The following is a 22,122-nucleotide window of genomic DNA, read 5'->3' as shown; positions in this document are numbered from 1 at the left end:
ACTTCTTCATTAGTTTTGGAAATGTTGACCCCACTTAATTTCTTTCAGAGCTCCCTTTTTTAGGATCTCTATTTCACTCACACTTCGTGTCTGTGCACAGCTCCCCTCTTTGCAGGCACTTCCTTTCTTTACACAGTCTTTGGAGAACGTGTACTCATACATGCGACCGCTCTACCACTTGGTATCCTTGTCAATGCACACATCAGTCTCTCACTGTGCTTCACTCACTGGTTGTATTTTCTTTGTCAATGTCTTTGCCGTTTGAGGTCAGGGTCTCACCGCCTGCCCCTCGGACACTCCTGGGCTGGCCCATGGGAATGTGCATTTCTGGTTACCAATTTCAAAAGGGATTAGCATGCCTCCTGGCTCCCTTACATGGACTTTCCTGGCTCCTTGAAGACACGGCTCCCTCGCCACGCTTTCCTCTCCTGCTTCACCTTGTAGACCTTCAGTGTCCCAGTGTTCTGTTCTCCTCCAGCTGGTCCTGGACAGCCACAGCGGCTCGGCTCCTCTCCCTACTCACTCTGCTTCACTGGCAAACCCTGGCTTGGGACTGAGAAGGGATCCCCTTCTGGACTCAGCCATGCAGCCTCCCTTCTGCTCTCCCAAATTCTTCTTCACACACTGCTGAATGCACCACCTTTATACACCTGAGCCCTGTTAAGGGATTTCAGGTGTGAGTCCTTAGCCTCCCATGCCCGACTCTTATTAGACCAATTGTTAAGACATGCCTGACCCTTAGGACCCTTTTACTCCTGTCAGTCCTGGAATGGTATTGAACAGAGTGCAGGTATGTATAATTGGTGTCAAATGCCGGACTCTGCCTGACCTCAATAAAGGGACAGCCTAGTGGTGTAGTGTAGTAGGCCTCTCCATTCATCTTCCTCCTCACAGTACTTTTCCCAGAGGTAATCTTTCTAACTCTCAATTGACTCTTCCTCATCCCAGTACGTAAAGAAAATGGGGAAGGTGGATGGTAATGGCCCATAAGAGGGAGAGTAGGGTGATGGATAACTGGGAAGGGGGGATATTGTGTCTGACCCTCAGGCATCCTCTTTCCACTTCCCAAGGACCCCCTACTCAGGTGGTCCTCCCTCACTTGTCCGCTCCCAGGGTCGGGACCCAAGCGCGATGGCCCTTCCCTGGCCACCTGAGCAAAGGATTCAGAGGGAGAAAATGTGAGGACGCCCTCAGGTTTCTCACACCACACTTTTCTTTTAGGGATATCCCCTCCATTCCATATGCCTTGATGGCATATTGTGATAATGGAGGCAAGAGTTTAAATCAGCCACTGCTGAAAGATGGAGAGAGCATCCTTTTTCAAGGTTCGACTTGGAAACCGACGGGAGATTCTGGTTGCAGTGCAGAACAGGAGATGTCCTAATCCGGGAGGGAAGGCTGAAGGCAGTCAAGTGCAGGCGGTGAGAGAGGGAGCCCACCCAAGCACTCTTGGCTGGTCAGGCAGACCAGGAAGCATAGGGCACCGGGAGCCATGGCCACAGAGCACTGCCAGCAAGAGGAGAAGTGCAGAAAGGAGCTCCTAACTGGCCACATAGAGAAGCAGTGCCGGTTGGCAGCAGAATCACCAACCAAAGAAGAAAGAAGTCACAGTGGGAACTGGAAGCCAGAACAGGCTTCGTTCTGACACAAGGAGTGAGAACGCTCCATACCACTGATTGGGGAAAGCTGCTTGAGTCCAGCAAATGTATAATGTATATCTAAAATTGGTTATTTGTAACACGCTAAATACCCAGAGGTTTCAAAGCATGGAACTGGGGGTCAAACCTGAGTTGCTCCGCATCATCTAGCTTCCAACTCGAGCGCGTTGCCCCTGAGATATCCTCCTGAGAATACTGAGGCGATTACCCGAATACGTATGAGTGGAGTGGAGTGAAAGAACATATAGGTTACCGGTGAACCCAGAGGGAAGAATGGGAAGCCAAAATTAAGGCAAAGTGACCCATAAAGAATTCATTGATTGCTGAGAGTGGGGGAGAAAGTAATCCTCATCGGAATCACTGTCATCTTCATACTCACAGTACTTTGTTATGAAGTAGCTAGGCGAAGACCCACACGTTCTTGCACTGAATGAGAGATTGCAACCTAAAATCCTGGCAGAAGAATATACCAGGTGAACTGGTATACCATTGAACTTGTAAACTGTGAACTGGCATACTGGTATACCAGGTGAACTGGTATACTGTGAACTAGTATACCGCTATACCAACATAAAGGTATTCCGGTATACTGGTATACTGGTATACTGGTACATCAGTATTCCAGGATACAGTATACTGGTATACTGGTATACAGGTATACAAGTATACCAGTATACAAGTGAACTGGTATACAGATTGGGTATTCGCACACACAAGGAATTGTACAAGAGAACCTGACAGGAGAGTATACCAGGTGTTTTGCAAGTCTGGGACCCACATCTAAGTTGTGTTATCTTGGAAAAAGAATTCCAAGCAAGACACATGCCCTTAGGATTTGAATTGCATTGAATGTGGAGAAAGGCCTAGGAAGAGAGTCATTTCACCTGGAGTGGATTGCAATACCAAGATGAGGGAGTTATCCTGTTGTGCTATAAAGAACGTGGTTATTCTTTTGAACTTTGTTTTGCTTTACTGCACAGAATCCTGGGGAAGGGAGTCATTCCCCTGGAAAGGTGAACATTATCCATTTGGAGATTTTGTTGGAGTTATACCTTTTGTTGAACTTGAACATTTGCACACTTTCAAAGCCAAAGACAATATCCTTAATACCTCAGAGTTTGTTTTCAGAATGCAAGGGCTAGGAGAGGATTTCGGACACAGGAAATGTTTGCTTTGGACATCTAGACACTTGGCAGACCCTTAGTTTTGGCTAAGGTAGGGAAATACCTCCTAGATTAGGGATAGTGAGGCATTTTCCAATCCCTTTATTTATTTAATACAGGTTTATGCAGAATAATACAAAAATGTCACCCTGAACACTGCGACATGTTAGTTACTGTGCCTTTGAGCGGTAATATCATGCCGACCCCCACTACACCATCTAATGGGATCCGGGGTGTCCCCTGCTCCCCTTTGTTGGTGTAGTGGGGGTCGGGGATCGCAGGGGTGTCCCTCGCTTCCATTAGATGGTACAGTGGACAATAAAGAAAAAGAAATAAAAATAAAATAAAAAATGACTCTGCAACGCCAGTTCAGACCCACGTTATTGGGCGAGAACTGACACTGCAGGGTCGGAGGAGAGACGGCGGCACACTTCACGGTGTGCCACCGAAAAGGTAAGTGGATAGGGGGAGGTGATTATCGGGATGAAGGGCACAGTGATCTACGTGATCACTGAACCGTGCCATAATGGGAGTCTGCAATTTAATAGTCGACTTTATGGGTGGGGCAGTGATCACATAGATTCATGTATGCCAATCACTATTAGTCCTCTCATTCCTGGTTCCTCACAGAAGCTTTAAGCACACATTACTTAAAATGTTTCTTCTCCTTTACAATTACGTTAACTATTGAGATCACTTATCCCCCTCCAGTAAAGCAGCTGGAGGAGAGAGAGAGAGAGTGAGGAGCAGAAGGGAGTACCCTGAGAGTAGTTCACTTGCTTCTCCTTAGGATCCTGCATTTTCAGTGAAGCTACAGGCCTCTAGTTTTTCAAAACATGTAGTCCTCCCAGATTTCATTGTGACATTAATGACTCAAGAGCTGAAGAGGCCAAATTTGACACACATCAATCAGAGTGTAAGACTAAATGCCGGAATTGTCCTTCTACTCAGTCCTTAGTCTCTTGCAAAATCTTGTAAATTTATACTTTTCATCATTTCCGAAAAAACTGTTTGCTTGCTTTTGCATTATCTAGAATCTTCCTTATTGGGTGTATTTTAACAGTTACTTTACAATCACCCTAAATCTCAACAGTTTCACTGCCACCAAGCCAAGATCAATGACTAGCAGACTGGCTCGCTACATGTGCGATCAGTTAATCAGACCCTCCAGCTTATTGCGATTTTGCGATCCCGCAAAATGCCGCGAAAACGGCCGTTTTGCGCAAAATGCCGCAAAAATGGCCGTTTTGTGCAAAAACAGCATCTTTTAAAAAAAAAAAACATTTTTTTTTTTTTTAAGTAATCTGCAAAAATTACTGTTTTGAAAAAAAGAATCCTCAGGGTGCCAGGTGCTCAACTTTTTTTTTTTGTTTTTATTTACACAAGAAATGAAATCACTTGCGCCCCAAAAATTGCAGCCCAATCCACAAGGCACACATGAATGGGCACATTTTATATGCGCGCCCATTCAGATGGCCTTTTTCACCTCCTTGATCAAATAAAGTGGCGTTTCTGTCAATTTAAAAGCACATCCCTCATTTCCAAGCAAGATGCACTTTTAAATGTGCAGAAATTGTAGGCAACCCTACGCGCACGGGATGTGGGGCTGCCACTGCATGACAGGGTCTTTCCTGACCCTGTCATGCATTTCTTTTAAGGTATGAACCGCTGCTGAGTCGCTTGCATTTCTGTTCCTCAAACAGGATAAAAATGCATTTTTTGGGTCACATTTTACAGCGGCAGGCACCTAGAGTGCCTGTCCCTGTGAAAGGCGCTGGGAGCTTGCAGAACACTGTCGGGAGAGCGATTCTATTCAAAGTACTCCCCATTTTGATGACAAAAATCTATCGAATGTTACAATTTGACCAATTACGTGCAGTACTATTCGATCGATTTTTATAAATACTGAACATGTGTTGCGGGGGTGTCACCCGCTCCCCTTGTTTAGTATTTTTGGTCTAGGGTGGTTGCAGAAGTGTTTTCCCCTTTTTCCTCAAAATTGGAGGCGGGGACAGAAAAAAAAGGAAAATAACGAAAAAAGGACCCTGCAGAGTCGGATCCGACCCGCGTTAGAGGGACGGATCCGACCCGCGTTAGAGGGACGGATCTGGCACCGCAGGGTTGCAGGGGAAGCTGCAGCGACCAAGCGGTTAAGTAGGGGAGGGGGTCGGGTGGTGGTGAAAGGTACATTTTGGGTTGTTTGGCTGAAGTGCAAATCAATTTGCAGCAAAATTGACTACGGTCAATTCCGCCGCAAATAATTACACTTCGGTCAAACAACCCAGAACACCATTCAAGGCAGCTGCCAGCGCACAATTTGCGCTACAGCTCAAGCCTGTGGAAATGCGCCGGTCACCTTTGAGAATAAGGTGACCTGCTCATTTCCAAAAATGGGTTGTCTAAAAATAGCATATCCTCCGTTCTTTTTTTAAATGCCCCCTCATTTGAGGAACTGGGACAAAATCTACATTTAAAAAAAAATAATAAAAATGGTTACACTATGAGAGAGAGGGAGAGTGATGGGTGAGATGTGAAGTGATGGGCAAGAAAGCAGAGGAAGAGCAGTGGGTCAGAGGAGGAAGTGCTGCACAAGAGAGCAGAGGAAGCAGTGATGCGGTGGGCCAGAAATCTGAGAGCGAGCAGAGGTACAGAAAGTAGAGGAAGCGGTTGGCCAGAAAGTGGCAGTGAGCTGCAGATTGGGAAAAAGGATGAGGGAAGAATGTGATAGAATGGGAGAAAAGATGCAAGATGCAGAAGCAGCACAAAAGAATGAAGGACTGTATATTGAGGGAGGAATTGTAGAGTGTAAGGTGTGAGTTGGGAGTATGATTTGGAGTGTGGCAGGGGCTGGGCAGTGCAGATTGTGACTTGACAGTGTGACATAGCACGTGAGTATTTGTATGACAGAGTGAGAGGTTAAGGAATGTAAGTTATGATGGAGAGTTGGTGAGATGTTTGTGGGTGTTTGGGGGATTGGAGAACATAGAAGGGGAATATTTTCAGCATTACAATTGATAATGATCAATTTAGTTAATACTATTAAATAGGCATGAACATTAAACCAGAAATGTAGCCAAATCAAACACTGTTCTGCCAAGCCAGAGACATCTGGGACTCTTCCTATTAAATTAATACAAAAGACACATAATAATGATACCCTGGCTCTCTTCTAGCCTTGCACTCTACCTATTTCCTGCAATGTGGCAATCTTACACCCTCCAGTTAATACAAAATGTCCCGCAAAAATGCCGCAATAAATAAAGGTTTGTGCCGCAAAATTTGCCATTTCATGCCGCAAAATTTGCCATTTCATGCCGCAAAATCCTGGAAGGTCTGGTTAATATCCAACAGCTCACTCAGAAAAATACCTAAACACTTCTTAAAAACTTTTTCAAAAATGCATTTATGCTACTATTGTCTTCATTTTCTGGCAAGCGATACATCCTAATGTGGTTTCTCTTTCTGTGATCATCTAAATCCTATACCGATAATCTCAGCACTACTGGCTCCCTCATCAGCTAATCCATGACTTTGGCATTCCTCACAGCACACTCATTTCTTCACTGCGTCTCAGATATCCTCTTCTCAAGAGTGCATGGTCCATTTTGAAAGCCATTTCATTTACTTTTTTTGGTCTTTTGTGTATTTTTTAAGGGGCTTATTTCTAGCATAGTACCTCATACAAGCACTTGCTCTATTTGTGCATTGAAAGAGATGTACTTTTCAGACCTCGTTAGGTATGTGCTGAAGGTTGGGATATTCTTCTTTGCATTAGCAAGATGCATTGGTAAGTGTAGCAAACAACTCAGCTGCTCCTCCATGAGCTTAGTTCTTCCAAATTACAGCAAAACAGGTGAGGGACAATTTGGTTCAAAGTCCTATCTTCCACAGCAAAATGGTTTGAGACTTCACAAGACATATTACAAATTAACCAGACCATGTGATTTGTATACCACCAAGTTTAATTCCACTAATAAGCCATTTTGTGATTAAAGTGTTCAGTACGTACAGAGTATGCAAGGTGTAAAATATTCCAGAATATGCATTGTTACAGGGTAGATTAATCCAGATGCGTTGCTACAGAGGTTCTGAGGGGGCTGTAGCCCAAGGCCTTTTGGTTGTAGCCCCGGACACAAGTTCAGAGGCTACAACCAAAAGGCTAGCTAGCAGAGTCCCGACAGTCCTGACATTAGCGTAGCTCCAGATTTTTTCCAGATCTAGCGACACCCCTGGATTAAGCCATATACCTACTGGAGGAAGGCACCGGGCATGCACACTGAGTGAAATAATTTTCTCCTCATGGACTTTTTTACAATAAATATGATTTTCATTTATGTAATAAATACCGGCCTTGATACAGATCTGTGTGGGTCGAAACATGAGTTTGCTGGAGGTGGTATAATCACTGATCCAAATAAATGGAAGATTGAAGACGATATATAGTAATGAAGTATAATTAAGTTATATAAACAAAAATATGATATCTGGTCGGACCCCAGTAGTATCACTAAATTCCCCAAGACTGACCAAGCGCAGGATTGACATAGGTAAAACTGTTTTTACTAATCCATATACCTGTTAATGCAATTCACAGCACTCCCCCCATACTCTCAACAAATGGGGATCAGGGAAGTGGCATAAATGGACTATGGCATCAAGATATGCTTTTGCTGTAGCCTTCACATTTGTCTATCCTCACTAATTTTTGAGGTTCAGCCTCAATCTTTTTGCTTGAGTAACCACCAAAACTGCAGACATCAAACATTTGCTCCAGCTTCCAAGAAGTTTTACAAATTCTTTAACATAGGAGAGCCTAACGTGTGCACAAACACAAGAAATTCTAAGAATGCACGTGCATGTTAGGCAGTCACTCAATTGCGTCAAATCTCAATCCACGTCCACTTACCCTACCTCTTTCAGACCACATTATAGGATGCAAGGCTCTATAGCTTTTTTTTACATCTCTCACTCTGTACCCGAAAAAAACACCAGCAGATGGAGACACTAAATAATGCTCTCATCTCTCACACCATTTCTGTTGAGTGAGACCCCCAAGAGCCCAGATGGTAACAACTTCGAGATTGTTACAAATCATATGAAATTGTCTGTTTTGGAAAAATCTCCTGCAAAATTTAAAAGAAAACACCCACAAAAACAGCTGTATATAAAAGAAATCTGCATTTTTTAACAAATGGTATGAAAGGAAGATAGAGGCAGATGGGTCAGAGAACAGAGAGGGATCAGTGGGCCAGTGAGGAGAGAGGGAGCAGTGGGCCAGAGAGCAGAGAACGAGCAGCAGGCCAGAAACCAGAAAGTGAGCGGCAGGCCAGAGACCAGTAATGGAGCGGTGGGCTAGACAGCAGAAAAGGAGCAGTGAGCCAGAGAGGGAGCAATAATCCGAGTGGGATGATTGAGTGGAAAGATGGAGCAAGCAACAGATGGGGAGAGAGGGCTCGAAGGAGCGCCCAATAGACTCAGGGAATGGGAGCGAGACCCAGAAGGAGCAAGAGACTGGGGGTAGGAAGGTGACACTTCAGCAAAGATATACAGAGAAAGAATGAAGTACTGGTGTCTGAAAGAGGGACCGGAGAGTGTAAGGTGTGAACTGGAACCTTAATTCAGAGTGTGGCAGGGACTGCAGAGTGCAAGTTGCAACTTTGCTTTGTGACAGTGCTAGGGAGTATGGAATGACTGGCAGGCTGAGAGATTTAGGAGTGTAAATTGTGATGAGGAATTGTTGAGTGTGCTGGGTATTGGTGAGTATGAGGGGTTTAGGTGAAATGTAGATGAGGTGTATGAGGGATTGGAACATGTAGAAGGGGAATATTGCAAATTAATAACAATCAATAAGTGTAAATAATATAAAATGGGCATGCATTTCAAATAAATAAAGTAAAACAAAACAAACACTGTCTGTAAAAGAATGGGATATCTAGGCCTCTTTCTATTGAATCAATGCAGTAGAAGGCACACAAACAATTGTCAAATAATAACAACCTGGCTCTCTTGCAGCCTTGCACACACTGCATCCTTCTCTCACCCACGGGTTCTAACACCCTGGCTTTCTACCATCCTCAATGAAAGATTTAAAATGTCTATGATGCAAAATGTTAATGTTAAATGCCATGCTCCGATATCCTGGAGCGTCTGCAGAGTGGCCTAAACATGAGTTGAGAAATGTTACAATGAGCAAGTTCTTCCAAGTGGCCAATATGTATTCGGACATGTCAGTTGCATATTGCACTGCTTGAAGGTAACTGACTTGTCCCCAGCCTGCTGTCCTAAAACGAGAAAACCACCTGTTGGGTAGTCAACATGATTTCCAAACCTCCTCTTCACTCACAAATGTTACCAACAGAGAATAGCTCTTTGACTAGGTCCCATACAAAAAGAGTATGGGATATAGTCCAATGCGCAAACTCTTCATATTCACTCTGGCAGACTGGTGCACAAAATAACTGGAGAGGTTTCCGAACATGAAGTTCCTTTGAGAGGCCTCTTAGTGTCATGATCTCTGCTTCCAAAAGGTCAGGGTTTTCCCAACTCCCTTGGAAGCAGATCCATAACCCGGGTTCCGAGTGCCAACCAGTCCCAATTGGGACCTTTTGGACCCAGTCCTGGCGCCAGTGGCACCAGGCTCATAAATATGCCCAGTCCCAGCGCTGGAAGCGCCGGGCTCATAATGCTTGGGTGGACTTACCTGCAGCAGACCATGCTGCTTACTTGCCTGCCAGTTGAGCCTCTGATCCTCTTCTGTTTGGAACTACTTTTCCTGTTGGGTGGGGCTGGAGCCACTCCCTAGATTCAGAACACTGGAACTCTTCTGGAAGGCAGGAACTCTTTTCTTACCAGGAACTCTTTTCTTACCTAGGCGTGGCTGTGGAAGGAGACACCTAAGCACTACAGGAGGCTATTTAAACCACACCCGGTGGATGAATCTTGCTTTGCGTTATTCTGCAACCTCTGCAGCAGAACGCTCATCGTGTCTTCTGCATCCGGTCCTGGGCCTAAGGAAAAAGGCTTACCATCCTGAATCCAGTCTTCAGCAACACCTATAAAGACAAGAAAGAACAGGTTAGCATTCCGGCATCAGAAAGGCAAAGGAAGGCAAAGGCTTACCTACTCTTCGTGTGCTCCGGAGGTCTTCACACTGCATTCCGGCATCTGAAAGACAAAAGCTTACCATCTCTTTGCACGCTCCGGAGGCCTTCGGCGCTGCATCCCGCATCTGAAAGACAAAACAAGGTGCGTTTAAAGACATTGGGGAACTTTAATACTCATGTGCCATTACTCCTTTCCACATCTAATCCAGTGGGTATTTCGGCACCCTGCAGCCGCTCCGAACTCGTACCTGCAAAATAAAAAGACAGTTAGAGCGCATCGTGAAGCAGGCAACAAGCGCTTACTTACGTGCTTCCAGGCGCTTCTATTCATCACACGGGCTCCATCTTCAACTCACTTCAGCCCGTCATCCGCCATCGCCGGAACCCTGCAAAACAAGGGACATCATTACTAAAGACTTTAAAGACATTTGAATGACTCGAAACTTACCGTTCGTGCAGTAAACGACGGACAGCAGTCCTCTGAAGTCAAGAGGCCTGCGCTACCTATCCAGTGAAGAAACTGGTTACAGCACCCTGCCCCGAGGCAGATGGAGAGCTCGGCATTCACTTACCTAAGACATCTTACTCTACACGTCAGGCATACAGTGCACAGAGGTCCAGCCCAAAGAGCCAACCGGGTGCTACACATCACCTTTGAAGATACGGTAGTCGCCCAGTCAAGACCGGCGCCTCTGCGAGAATCAGGTGAGCGTTACAGAACGCAAAGCCTACCCCAAAACTCTCGCCCAGGCGCTATGGAAACCTCGGATACTGACCCCCTAGCCCGGTTACTTGGGGAACTAAGGGCAGAAGTGCATGCAGCTCGTCAGGAAACGAATGCTCTAAGAAGGGAACTAATTATTTCCAAGGAGAGAACAGACAATCTTGCTAGACAAGTGCTACAGTCACAAGCCGGACAGACCCCGTTACCCGCATCAGGGGCAAATCTTCCTTCAACAGCCTCTATGAATCCAGTGCAGATCAACCTACCTGGGAATGTACCTCTGGCTCCGCCCGAACGATTTTCTGGTGACCCAAAGAGGTTTGCAGTATTTATCAATCAGTGCCGGTTGCACTTCTTATGCCGGCCAGCAGCCTTTCCAACTGATCAAGCTAAAGTAGCTTTTGTACTTTCGTACCTTAGTGGCAATGCGGCAGACTGGTCGATCCCTCTAGTTAATCAAGATGATCCGGTTCTCCATGATTTTCAAGCCTTTCAGCTTAGTATGGAAAAACTGTTCGCAAGACATTCACAGGGGCAGGCCTTGGACAATGAGCTTCTTTCGTTGCGACAGGGTAATCAAGACCTTTTGGCTTATATTGCATCTTTCAATAGACTAATAGTGGAAACTCAATGGCCTGAGGACAAAAGGATTACGCTGTTTTATAGAGGTCTACGTGGAGAGCTCAAAGATGTTTTAGCCCAAGTAGTGAATCCCCCACAAGACTGTTCGGATTATATAGACTTGGTTGTTCAAATAGATCACAGGCTGCAGAACAGGAAGGCCGATCGTTCCAAGTTTGGTGCTCGAGTACTTTCCAAACCGCCAACTCCTTCCAAAGGAGTAGACTCCGGGGAACCCATGCAAATAGGGGGTCTGAAAGGTCCTCTAACACAAAGGGAGCGGGAAAGGAGGAAACAGTTGCAATATGCCTATATTGCGGAAACTCAGGGCACTTTCTTCGAGACTGTCCGGTGAAACCTGCCAAGAAGGCAGTAGGAGCTGCAGTTACCAAAGTTACAAACTCTGAGCAGGGAAACGACCTCGCCCGACAAGAATAGAGGTCCTCTTGCCGAGCGTGAAAACCAGTTCCGTGACCTCGCATTTCGTGATACCATTGGTCCTCATTAGCCCTGATAATCCGGATCGATTACATGCAATTGAAGCTTACGTCGACAGCGGTGCCATCGGCAATTATGTGGATCATGAAATGGTTTTGATGATGAATCTAACTCTTTGTCCCAAGGCTGTAAAGGACGTCATTACTACGGTGGATGGTACGGAGATAGCCTCCGGGCCAGTAACGCATACCACTCAAGAGGTGACGCTAGTAAGTCAAGATGGACACCATGAGAAGATCGTGTTCGATGTGATCAAGGCCCCTCAGTTTCAGATTATTCTAGGAATACCTTGGTTAGAGAAACACAATCCTCTGATCGATTGGCGAGCAAGAACGGTCCAGTTTCCAGAATGTGTCTCAACTTGTCACCCTCCACCTGGTGTTGCACTGGCCGCAATTTCTTCAGAGACTTCCCAGTTACCTCCCGAATATCTAGAATACCAAGATGTTTTCCGGAAGGATCAGGCTAACTCCCTACCTCCTCATAGGTCTTATGACTGCCAGATAGACCTGATACCTGGATCTACTCCTCCTTGTAGTAGAATTTATGCCCTCAGCGAGCCTGAGAACCTTCACCTTCGACAATACCTGGATCAATACCTGGCAAACGGGTTTATTCGTCCTTCCAAGTCCCCTGCTTCTTCAGCTTTGTTCTTCGTTCCAAAAAAGGAAGGAGACCTTAGAACTTGTATCGGTTATCGCTCCCTGAACCAGATCACCGTTAAGAATAGATATCCGTTACCTTTGATCCCTGAACTCCTGGACCAAGTCAGAAAAGCATGCATATATACAAAGCTGGATCTTAGAGGAGCTTACCACTTGGTACGAGTAAAAGAGGGCGATGAATGGAAGACGGCCTTCCGCACCAAGTACGGGCTATTTGAATATCAGGTCATGCCCTTCGGACTTTGCAATGCCCCGGCCGCCTTTCAATATTTTATGAACGATGTCCTCAGAGAGCTCATAGATGTATGTGTTGTTGTTTACATTGACGACATCCTCGTTTATTCTTCATCGGAATCTGAACAATGGAAACACGTGAAAATGGTCCTCGAAAGATTGCGTCAACACAAACTTTTCGCTAAATTGGAAAAATGTGTTTTCAACGTGACTGAAGTTGAATTCTTGGGATTCATATTATCACCTGGCGGAGTGCGTATGGATTCAAAGAAGGTCGATGCAGTTCTCAAATGGCCATCACCATCCTCCGTAAAAGGTGTGCAAAGCATGTTAGGCTTCGCTAACTTTTATCGCAGGTTTATCCCCGAATTCTCTCGAATAGTCCAGCCCATCACTGCCTTGTTAAAGAAAAACAAACGTTTTGAATGGTCTACCGAGGCGGAACAAGCTTTCGAGGATTTGAAGACTAAATTTATCTCTGCACCAATCTTAAAACACCCTCGCCCCGAACTCCCCTACATCGTGGAAACTGATGCTTCAAGCCTTGCCATGGGGGCAGTTCTATCACAAAAGGACCCAGTAACCAATCAGTTGCATCCCGTGGCATTTTGGTCCCGCAAATTCTCGCCTCCTGAAATCAATTACACGATTACTGACAAGGAACTTCTGGCTATCAAGTCTGCCTTTAAGGCTTGGCGGCATTATCTGCTGGGGGCCCGACACACCGTTACTGTGATTACGGATCACCGAAACCTGCAATATTTGAAAACCGCAAAAGCCCAATCCTCTAGACAACTCCGTTGGGCATTATTCTTTGCCGAGTTTGACTTCATAATTACCTATCGACCTGGTACAAAGAACGGTAAAGCTGATGCCCTTTCTCGGATGGGAGTGGAAGAACACTTGATCAACCCTAAACCTGTACCAATCATTCCCGAACAAAGAATTCTGGGTGTAATCGCCACCGAATCCATAGAGGAAGTTAAGGATAAAGCCAGGCAACTTGTAACTCCAGCAGACATACAGAATTAGCATCTGCAGGGAAAGGACTTTGCAGTAAAGGACAACTTATTGTATTTCCAAGAACGATTATACCTACCCAGCACAGATTTACAGAAAAAGGTAATCTCTTGTTATCACGACTCTTTAATGGAAGGTCATCCCGGTATGGCCAAGACCTCAGAAAAGATCAAGCACTACTTCTGGTGGCCGTCTTGGAAGAAAGATATCAGAGACTTTATAATGTCCTGTGGAGTATGCGCCCAAAACAAGAGTCAAAAGGAAAGACCAGCCGGCCTCTTACGCCCTATTGACATCCCACCTCGCCCTTGGCATATGCTTTCTATGGACTTCATCACCGATCTACCTCCATGCTCCGGATACAATACGATTCTAGTAATCGTGGACTTATTCTCCAAGATGGCGCATTTCATTCTGCTCAAAGGCTTGCCAACAGCAGCAACTCTGGCCCGAGAATTTCTCGAAAACATCGTCCGACTGCACGGTTTTCCTTCGGTTCTAATTTCGGATCGAGGTAGTCAATTTATTTCTCATTTTTGGCGAAGTTGCTGTCGATCGGCTCAAATTGATGTGAGACTATCGACCAGTCACCACCCTCAGACCGACGGACAAACCGAGAGGACCAATCAAACTCTGGAACAGTATTTACGCTGCATGCTGCAACAAACTGAAAAAACTTGGAAAGATATCCTTTGGATAGCCGAATATGCCTACAATAACTCTGTCCATTCGGGAACTGGGAAAACCCTGTTTTTTCTTTTGTACGGCAGTCACCCCCGAACCTCGGAGTTGGATCCCCTCCAAGATCTTGAAACACCAGCAGTAGACTACCTGCATTCTACAATCACCCAAGCCTTTAAGGAAGCTGTTTCTCACCTTCAAAGGGCTAAAGAACAATACAAGAAAGGAGCAGATCAACATCGGAAGGAAGCCCCTCACTATCAAGTAGGGGATCAAGTCTGGTTATCCACCAAATATCTATCTCTAAAAGGGCCACGCACATTCAACCCAAGATACCTTGGTCCCTATTCCATCACTACCATAGTAAACCCAGTAGCGGTCAAGTTGGACTTGCCCCCGCACATGAAGATACATCCGGTCTTCCACGTCTCTCTATTAAAACCCGTGCAACCTCAAACCCGACTAACCAAATCTCCAAAACCTATCCTAGTTGATGGAGAACTCGAGTTTGAAGTCAAAAGCATTCTAGACTCCAAGATCTCCAAATCTAAACTATTCTACCTAATTGACTGGAAAGGCTACGGCCCCCAAGAGAGATCCTGGGAACCTGCTGAATATGTCCACGCTCCTCGCCTAATCAAAAGATTTCATCGAACATTTCCTGACAAGCCAAAACCCCCGGAGAAGCCCGGTTTGGGAGGGGCCTTGAGGGGGGGTACTGTCATGATCTCTGCTTCCAAAAGGTCAGGGTTTTCCCAGCTCCCTTGGAAGCAGATCCATAACCCGGGTTCCGAGTGCCAACCAGTCCCAATTGGGACCTTTTGGACCCAGTCCTGGCGCCAGTGGCACCAGGCTCATAAATATGCCCAGTCCCAGCGCTGGAAGCGCCGGGCTCATAATGCTTGGGTGGACTTACCTGCAGCAGACCATGCTGCTTACTTGCCTGCCAGTTGAGCCTCTGATCCTCTTCTGTTTGGAACTACTTTTCCTGTTGGGTGGCGCTGGAGCCACTCCCTAGATTCAGAACACTGGAACTCTTCTGGAAGGCAGGAACTCTTTTCTTACCAGGAACTCTTTTCTTACCTAGGCGTGGCTGTGGAAGGAGACACCTAAGCACTACAGGAGGCTATTTTAACCACACCCGGTGGATGAATCTTGCTTTGCGTTATTCTGCAACCTCTGCAGCAGAACGCTCATCGTGTCTTCTGCATCCGGTCCTGGGCCTAAGGAAAAAGGCTTACCATCCTGAATCCAGTCTTCAGCAACACCTATAAAGACAAGAAAGAACAGGTTAGCATTCCGGCATCTGAAAGGCAAAGGAAGGCAAAGGCTTACCTACTCTTCGTGTGCTCCGGAGGTCTTCACACTGCATTCCGCATCTGAAAGACAAAACAAGGTGCGTTTAAAGACATTGGGGAACTTTAATACTCATGTGCCATTACTCCTTTCCACATCTAATCCAGTGGGTATTTCGGCACCCTGCAGCCGCTCCGAACTCGTACCTGCAAAATAAAAAGACAGTTAGAGCGCATCGTGAAGCAGGCAACAAGCGCTTACTTACGTGCTTCCAGGCGCTTCTATTCATCACACGGGCTCCATCTTCAACTCACTTCAGCCCGTCATCCGCCATCGCCGGAACCCTGCAAAACAAGGGACATCATTACTAAAGACTTTAAAGACATTTGAATGACTCGAAACTTACCGTTCGTGCAGTAAACGACGAACAGCAGTCCTCTGAAGTCAAGAGGCCTGCGCTACCTATCCAGTGAAGAAACTGGTTACAGCACCCTGCCCCGAGGCAGATGGAGAGCTCGGCATTCACTTACCTAAGACATCTTACTCTACACGTCAGGCATACAGTGCACAGAGGTCCAGCCCAAAGAGCCAACCGGGTGCTACACATCACCTTTGAAGATACGGTAGTCGCCCAGTCAAGACTGGCGCCTCTGCGAGAATCAGGTGAGCGTTACACTTAGGTGGAGGCCAGGCACTGCTGATACATAACTACCTCAATTCTGTTTTCACAACCTTTTGTGAATTAGTCAAGTTTGTCCCGAGGCATTTTCATAGGAACAATTCATGGCCACCTCTTAATTGTCCCATGGTGTTATATTTCATCAGGAAAGCTATCAGAGAATGTTTCATCCCATTATCTTTTGCAATCTGCACTGCATGTCTGCCTCTCTGAGTTGTTAGATTGCATTCAATTAGAAATACAAAGTATTCGGCTGGGACTGAGTAACAATAAAATATTAATCTGGAGTGAATCGTTTTTTTTCCCATTGGAATTTCGGCCAAATAGTTAGTTGAAGCCAACGTTGGGTACACCCCTAGTAAGAAGTAAATATTTTTGTTTTTCTAGCCAAAATTATCTTCATTTTATGTGTTTTTCAATTGATTGTATTGTCCTATTTCATCTTTTAACAATGCACAACACACAGATGTATGTGTTCACATTTCAAAGTCTGATGAAATAACCAAAACAAAGTTGAAACCTACATACTTTAGACAATAGTAGAACGTTTTTGTAAAATGTCTTTTGCATCCAGCATGACATCTATATTCTCTTGTTTTAAAGGGTCACCAATTCCAGTTGGTATTGATGTGCAGGTAGAAAGCATTGACAGCATTTCAGAAGTGGATATGGTAAGTTTCCAGCCGAGTGACAATAACATAGTTCAACTACCTTTTCGCCACCTAGTGGTGTACAGATCCTACATCATAAAAAGTCCCATTATCATTGTGCCTTTTATTCCATTCACATCTTCAATCTGTGGAATATATCTAAATGACTATCATATGAATAGTTTAAGGTTGCAATGTTAACACCCATCACCATGATAATGCCACCCACATTCCAGGACAAGAAATAGGCTGTTTTTAATCTGAATATTCTGTTTAATTTAGAATAATCAATCAAGAAATTACAGGTGGCCCCCCGACTTTAAATGTGGGGGACAATACCCACAATAGTCCAAACATAACGTGCATGCTAACATCTTGATAATGTTTAAATGCTCGATACACACACAAATACATATCAATAAAAACAAATCTGAATAAGTATTCTAGACAAAACACTAAAATCCTTTCCGATATGAACATAAAAATGTTGTTGGACATCAAATTCAGAAAACACAAAACTACTCTTAGAATAATATTCATAATGAAGCACACATATGACTAACTTCTTAAAAGTAAAAGTTTATATTTTGGAGATGAAAATATCTTGATGTGTTAAAGGATCACACAAGCATGCGATCACAAAATGTAAGTAGAAATGGAATCAAACAATTAACTTTACTTGCAATTACGAATCCGCTTAAGGCAGAAGCCTTCTCTTTTTAATCAATCTTTTTGGAAAAATTATGTTGGTTTTTTAAGTGATATTATATTCTGAATGAAGGGGAGAATTAATAACCTCTGACCTACTCCACGTGGAGGTGTAGAAAACTCTATTCCGGATTTTGTTTAAATGTAAGAAATGGTTTTCACGGGTCAAGAACTAGAAGTCTATCAATCTCTGAAAATCTGTGAGTTATATTGTACACTATGCTCACAAACCCAGATACAAATTGCCCTGTGAAAACTCAGGGAATCTATTAATGCTTAGCTAGTGTCAGTAACTAATATTCCTAGCACAATCACAGGTTTTATAGCACTCTATTTGAAATACACTTCCATAAATTGCTACTTGGGATTTACCTAATCCTTGGAACATTTATTTAAATATACTGGGGTTATTTTACTCACCTTTAGTTTGTCTTTTAAAGGCCAAGAATAGGTAGGGACATCAACAGCTTTGTGCAATTCTGCTGGGTAAGCTCTTCCCATGCCCAAACCCCATTAGGCGATCTGGTTCTGTCTTGCGGAAGGCTTATGCATTTAGCTCCCTCTGGAAAAGCCTGCTTAGGAAGGATTTCCATAAACTATGTCCAGGTGGGACCCAAACCAGCTACCCTCCTACCAGATAGGCTTTCTTCCTCTGCATCGTCCACAACAACTCTCACATCTTCCTGTGTTTATCTTGGAATACTCACACTCCACCTATGCAGTATCATTTGATGTGGCAATTTCTGCTGGGATGGAGAATGTGGGAGGTTTCATGTACATACACAAACCCACCAGGATCCCCCCCCCTTTGCTTTGATTGGCCCAGTGCATTTTGCCATGGGATAAGGGAGTGTATTTAACTCTTCGGGTCAGTACAGGTTGTGATCACTTTCAGGATTTGTAATTTCAACACAAAGGAAAATCTATCCTTAATAGGCTGTTATTAATGATATTATTTGAAGTTCAAATGGAATGGGTGAGATTATCAGGTCTGTGGTGTTTTAGTCATGTTTCACATTTTTTATTGGTTTGTATCTTGTCATGAACTAGACTATCCGTTTTCACTTTCTGCATGAGGCTGAGGTGGTATTGCTGTGGCTGCAGTAAAACATGTGACATCTAGTAAGCACCACTTCCCCTGCCTCTAGAAATTAAATGGGAACATCTAACAAACAATCCCTGGCACTGCACTCAAAAGGGGGTTGGACCGGTTATGAAGGGGGATTTGACTGTACTTAAAAGACTGGAGCGATTACGCCATTTTAGTTCAACTATGAGAAGATACCAATCCCCTTAAATACAAACTGATTGAACATTTAAAGACAGCAAATCCTTCCCAGTGATATATTGGTGAACTGGATAAAGGGGTAAGCCCGAAGGTTTTGGTTGCAAACTAGCTCTGAAACATTGGCAATATTTATAATAACACAATATGTCATTGTTGTGGATTGTAGGGCTAAATAAAGACCTTAAACCTGCAGATGGCTGTACTGTTGTTCATTGATGTTGCAATGATGATAAATTACAGGGTCTGCAGTAGGTTAAGTTGCATTTCCTGTAGGATGAGCAGTTTTGAGTGGCTTATATCTTTGGCATTGTTTGATGAATTATCACAAACATTACAAAAATGTATAGACCCAACCATGAATTTGTTTGCAAGACTTTGATGCAGTTTCTCCAAGAGGGGGAAAAGTTATAAGGGGGTGCCAAAACCATTGAAAAACGGATAGATATGAATGGAAAAAATAATTTGCTTGCAGATACAGCCCAAACCGCTGGACAGAGGAGTGGTGGCTTGGTCCCAAAAGCATGCTTTCGCAAATTTGGTGTTAATCCATCCAGTAGATTCTTTTTTAATTGAACAAAAGAATATGTTAAAGAAATTAGTAATCTCCATCCGCTCCGCTGGCTCACTTCTTGATGGTGTCTGCGGACGCCTCTAGACCTATCAGAGAGCTGCATTACGTTCACGGACATCCTAAGTGACCACTGATTGGTGTGATGAATCCAATAGAGTCATCACGGCTTCCCCGGCAGTAACTTCCTCCCATGTGGCCAGGGGACGGCAGCCACTACCTGATCCTGAATCTGGGGGCAGCTACATGAGGGAGGATCACATGGGAGGAGCTAGTCACCGGGGAGATGTCATGGTTTCATTGGATAAGGCATGGTATCCCCCATTTTCCCATGAGGAAGACCCCTGTTACCTAATACCCTACTGACTTATTAACATGCATGTGTACCCACCTATAGGGAAAGTAAAGAAACCGTTTTCCAATACATTTTGGGCCAATCTCCCATACATAACCTGAAGAGTGAAAACTCCCTGCAAAAAACTTCCAGTTCTAGTTTTCCTTCATGTAGGACTGATCTTCCATGTGGAATTATTAAGAAAAACCCTTCAAGTGCAATGCATCAGAAACCATCAATGGACTTCAATTCTCACAACCACCTTAATCAGCATTTAATATCAGTGGACTTCAAGTCGACCACTGAAGATGAAACCGAAGAGGAAGATGGAGAAAAGATAGATGTGGCAATTTCCAGCAACCGGAGAGCCTTCTGTGTAACCAGAGCCTGCTGTGACCCTTCCTTCCAATCAACCTGGGGGTCCTGAACGGGACGAGTCCTACCCAGATGTCGATGAGATCCACTAGTCTCAAGAAGCCCTGAATTTTGAGCCATCCCACGATGTGCTGCATACTTGATGGGCTGCGATACCCCAATACCCTGGGACCTCGAGCTTCAGTGCCGTTCATGGTATTCCGAAGGCCGAATCCATCCAAAACTTTGGCGGCCCGTCCATCTCCTCCAGAGACACAATTTGAATCCCTTAAATCACCTCATAAGATTGCCGGACCTAGAGAGTGAAGAGAATCCGACCAGTGATATTCGTTCTTTATCTGGCTGCTGTAAAAAGTCACCAAATCCACAGAACTACAAGAATCTGAAACTTTTGCTGGAAGTTACCTCTGACAACTGCTTCTGCAAGTTCCCATCCAGTCTCCAGTTCTTTCGTCTCCAGACCAAGAATCCAGGGACCATATCCTGTGCTGCTGCATCCTGGAAGCTCTCCTTTTCGCCTAAGGTACTTTGTGGGCTCGGGTAATAATTACTTTAGGTCTGGTGTGCATCCTGTGAGGCTGTGTGGGTGATTTGTGTAGTTGGAGTTTGTCCATACCACTTGATATGATATGATATGATATGATATGTCATTTATAACGCGCCTATACACAGGTGTTTCAAGGTGTGACAAGGCAAGGGGGGGGACAGAGGGAAGACAGACAACGATCTTACTAGGCCAGGTGTCATTCAGATTGTGCAAGTGCAAGTGAGGGGGAAGAAAAGTGCAGGCGGGGAGGAGGAGGGGAAAGTGCAGTACAGGGGATAATAATAAACAAGATAAATAAAAGAACAGAAAGTGCAGTACATGGGATAATAAATAAACCAGATAAATAAAAGATAGGGAAGCAGGTGGCAAGTGCAGGATGAGTGCTGGTGGGAGGACTGTAGGGATACAGAAAACAGTCCCCAGGTGCAAGGGTTGCTAGGGAGGTAGTGCAGGCGTGCAGCTGGCTGGGCTAAGGCTTGAGATCAGAAGGGGCCTGTGGAGGGTTTTGACCCATGTGGAATCATTAGACGGGGTGAATGTGGGGATTAAGATGTCGCTGCCCATCATTTTGCCCCAGAACAAAAATAAATAATTGGAGTGGGTAAAGATGGGGATGCGCTGTCGCCGCCCATCATTTCATCCCAGAATCCAGGAGAGCTGCGCAGTTGTGCGCACACCAAAATGGTTACCTAACTTGCCACCCACCAGTGTAAAGAAAGGTCTTTGTTAACAAAATCCACTGTTACTGATGTCAAAAAGTTGCTGAAATCGTGACTCATTGGACCACTTTAAAGATTCAACCCTTTTTGTGGGGTTCCACATAACCATCTTACTATAAGGAGCCCCATCAAAACAATGTTAAGCAAGGATTTACTACCATGTAAGAACCATTCCTGTTTAGAATGCATTAATCCAAGAAAATTCCAAAGTTGCATGCAGTGCCAACAAAATCCCGATGGTGGCGCTAGCGGTCTAAACTCTGACAGGAGAGCTGTTTTGCAAGATTGTCTAAATGCAAAGAAAAGGGGTCTTATTTCATCAAAGGTTCAAAGGGGTTGCCTGTCTGGGAACTATTGACACTTCAGAACTCAACACATGAAGCCAGGAAATAACAGGGTTCTGTTAATTAAATGCAAAGTGGCCCCCTGGCCTCCTGATGTGAGCTTGCCGGACACCACACAAAGGACCCTTTCCTCTGAAAGGAATATGTTAATTCTGAAATGTTTGCTGTCAACAAAGATCTGCCAGCCAGCAGAGATCTGTGACTGACCCACCCAAGTCTTGGAGGCGGACCTCAACACTCTGAGGAC

The 22,122-nt window shown here is 44.7% G+C and overlaps 1 protein-coding gene across 3 annotated transcripts in view; it reads left to right on the top strand.

Moving 5' to 3' along the window:
• GABRR3 (gamma-aminobutyric acid type A receptor subunit rho3) overlaps positions 1-22,122 on the top strand; it is a 2,040,413-nt gene that overhangs the window by 396,701 nt on the left and 1,621,590 nt on the right. For all 3 annotated transcript variants that reach the window (XM_069639257.1, XM_069639256.1, XM_069639260.1), the window contains exon 3: positions 16,946-17,013. In XM_069639257.1, coding sequence (XP_069495358.1) covers positions 16,946-17,013 — 68 coding nt within the window. The remainder of the gene's footprint in view (positions 1-16,945; positions 17,014-22,122) is intronic.

The sequence above is a fragment of the Ambystoma mexicanum genome, chromosome 7q, assembly GCF_040938575.1.
Source record: "Ambystoma mexicanum isolate Mex_15411 chromosome 7q, UKY_AmexF1_1, whole genome shotgun sequence".
NCBI lineage: Eukaryota > Metazoa > Chordata > Amphibia > Caudata > Ambystomatidae > Ambystoma > Ambystoma mexicanum.
The sequence above is the reverse complement of the archived record's forward strand: the minus strand, read 5'-3'. Positions and strand labels throughout refer to the sequence as shown.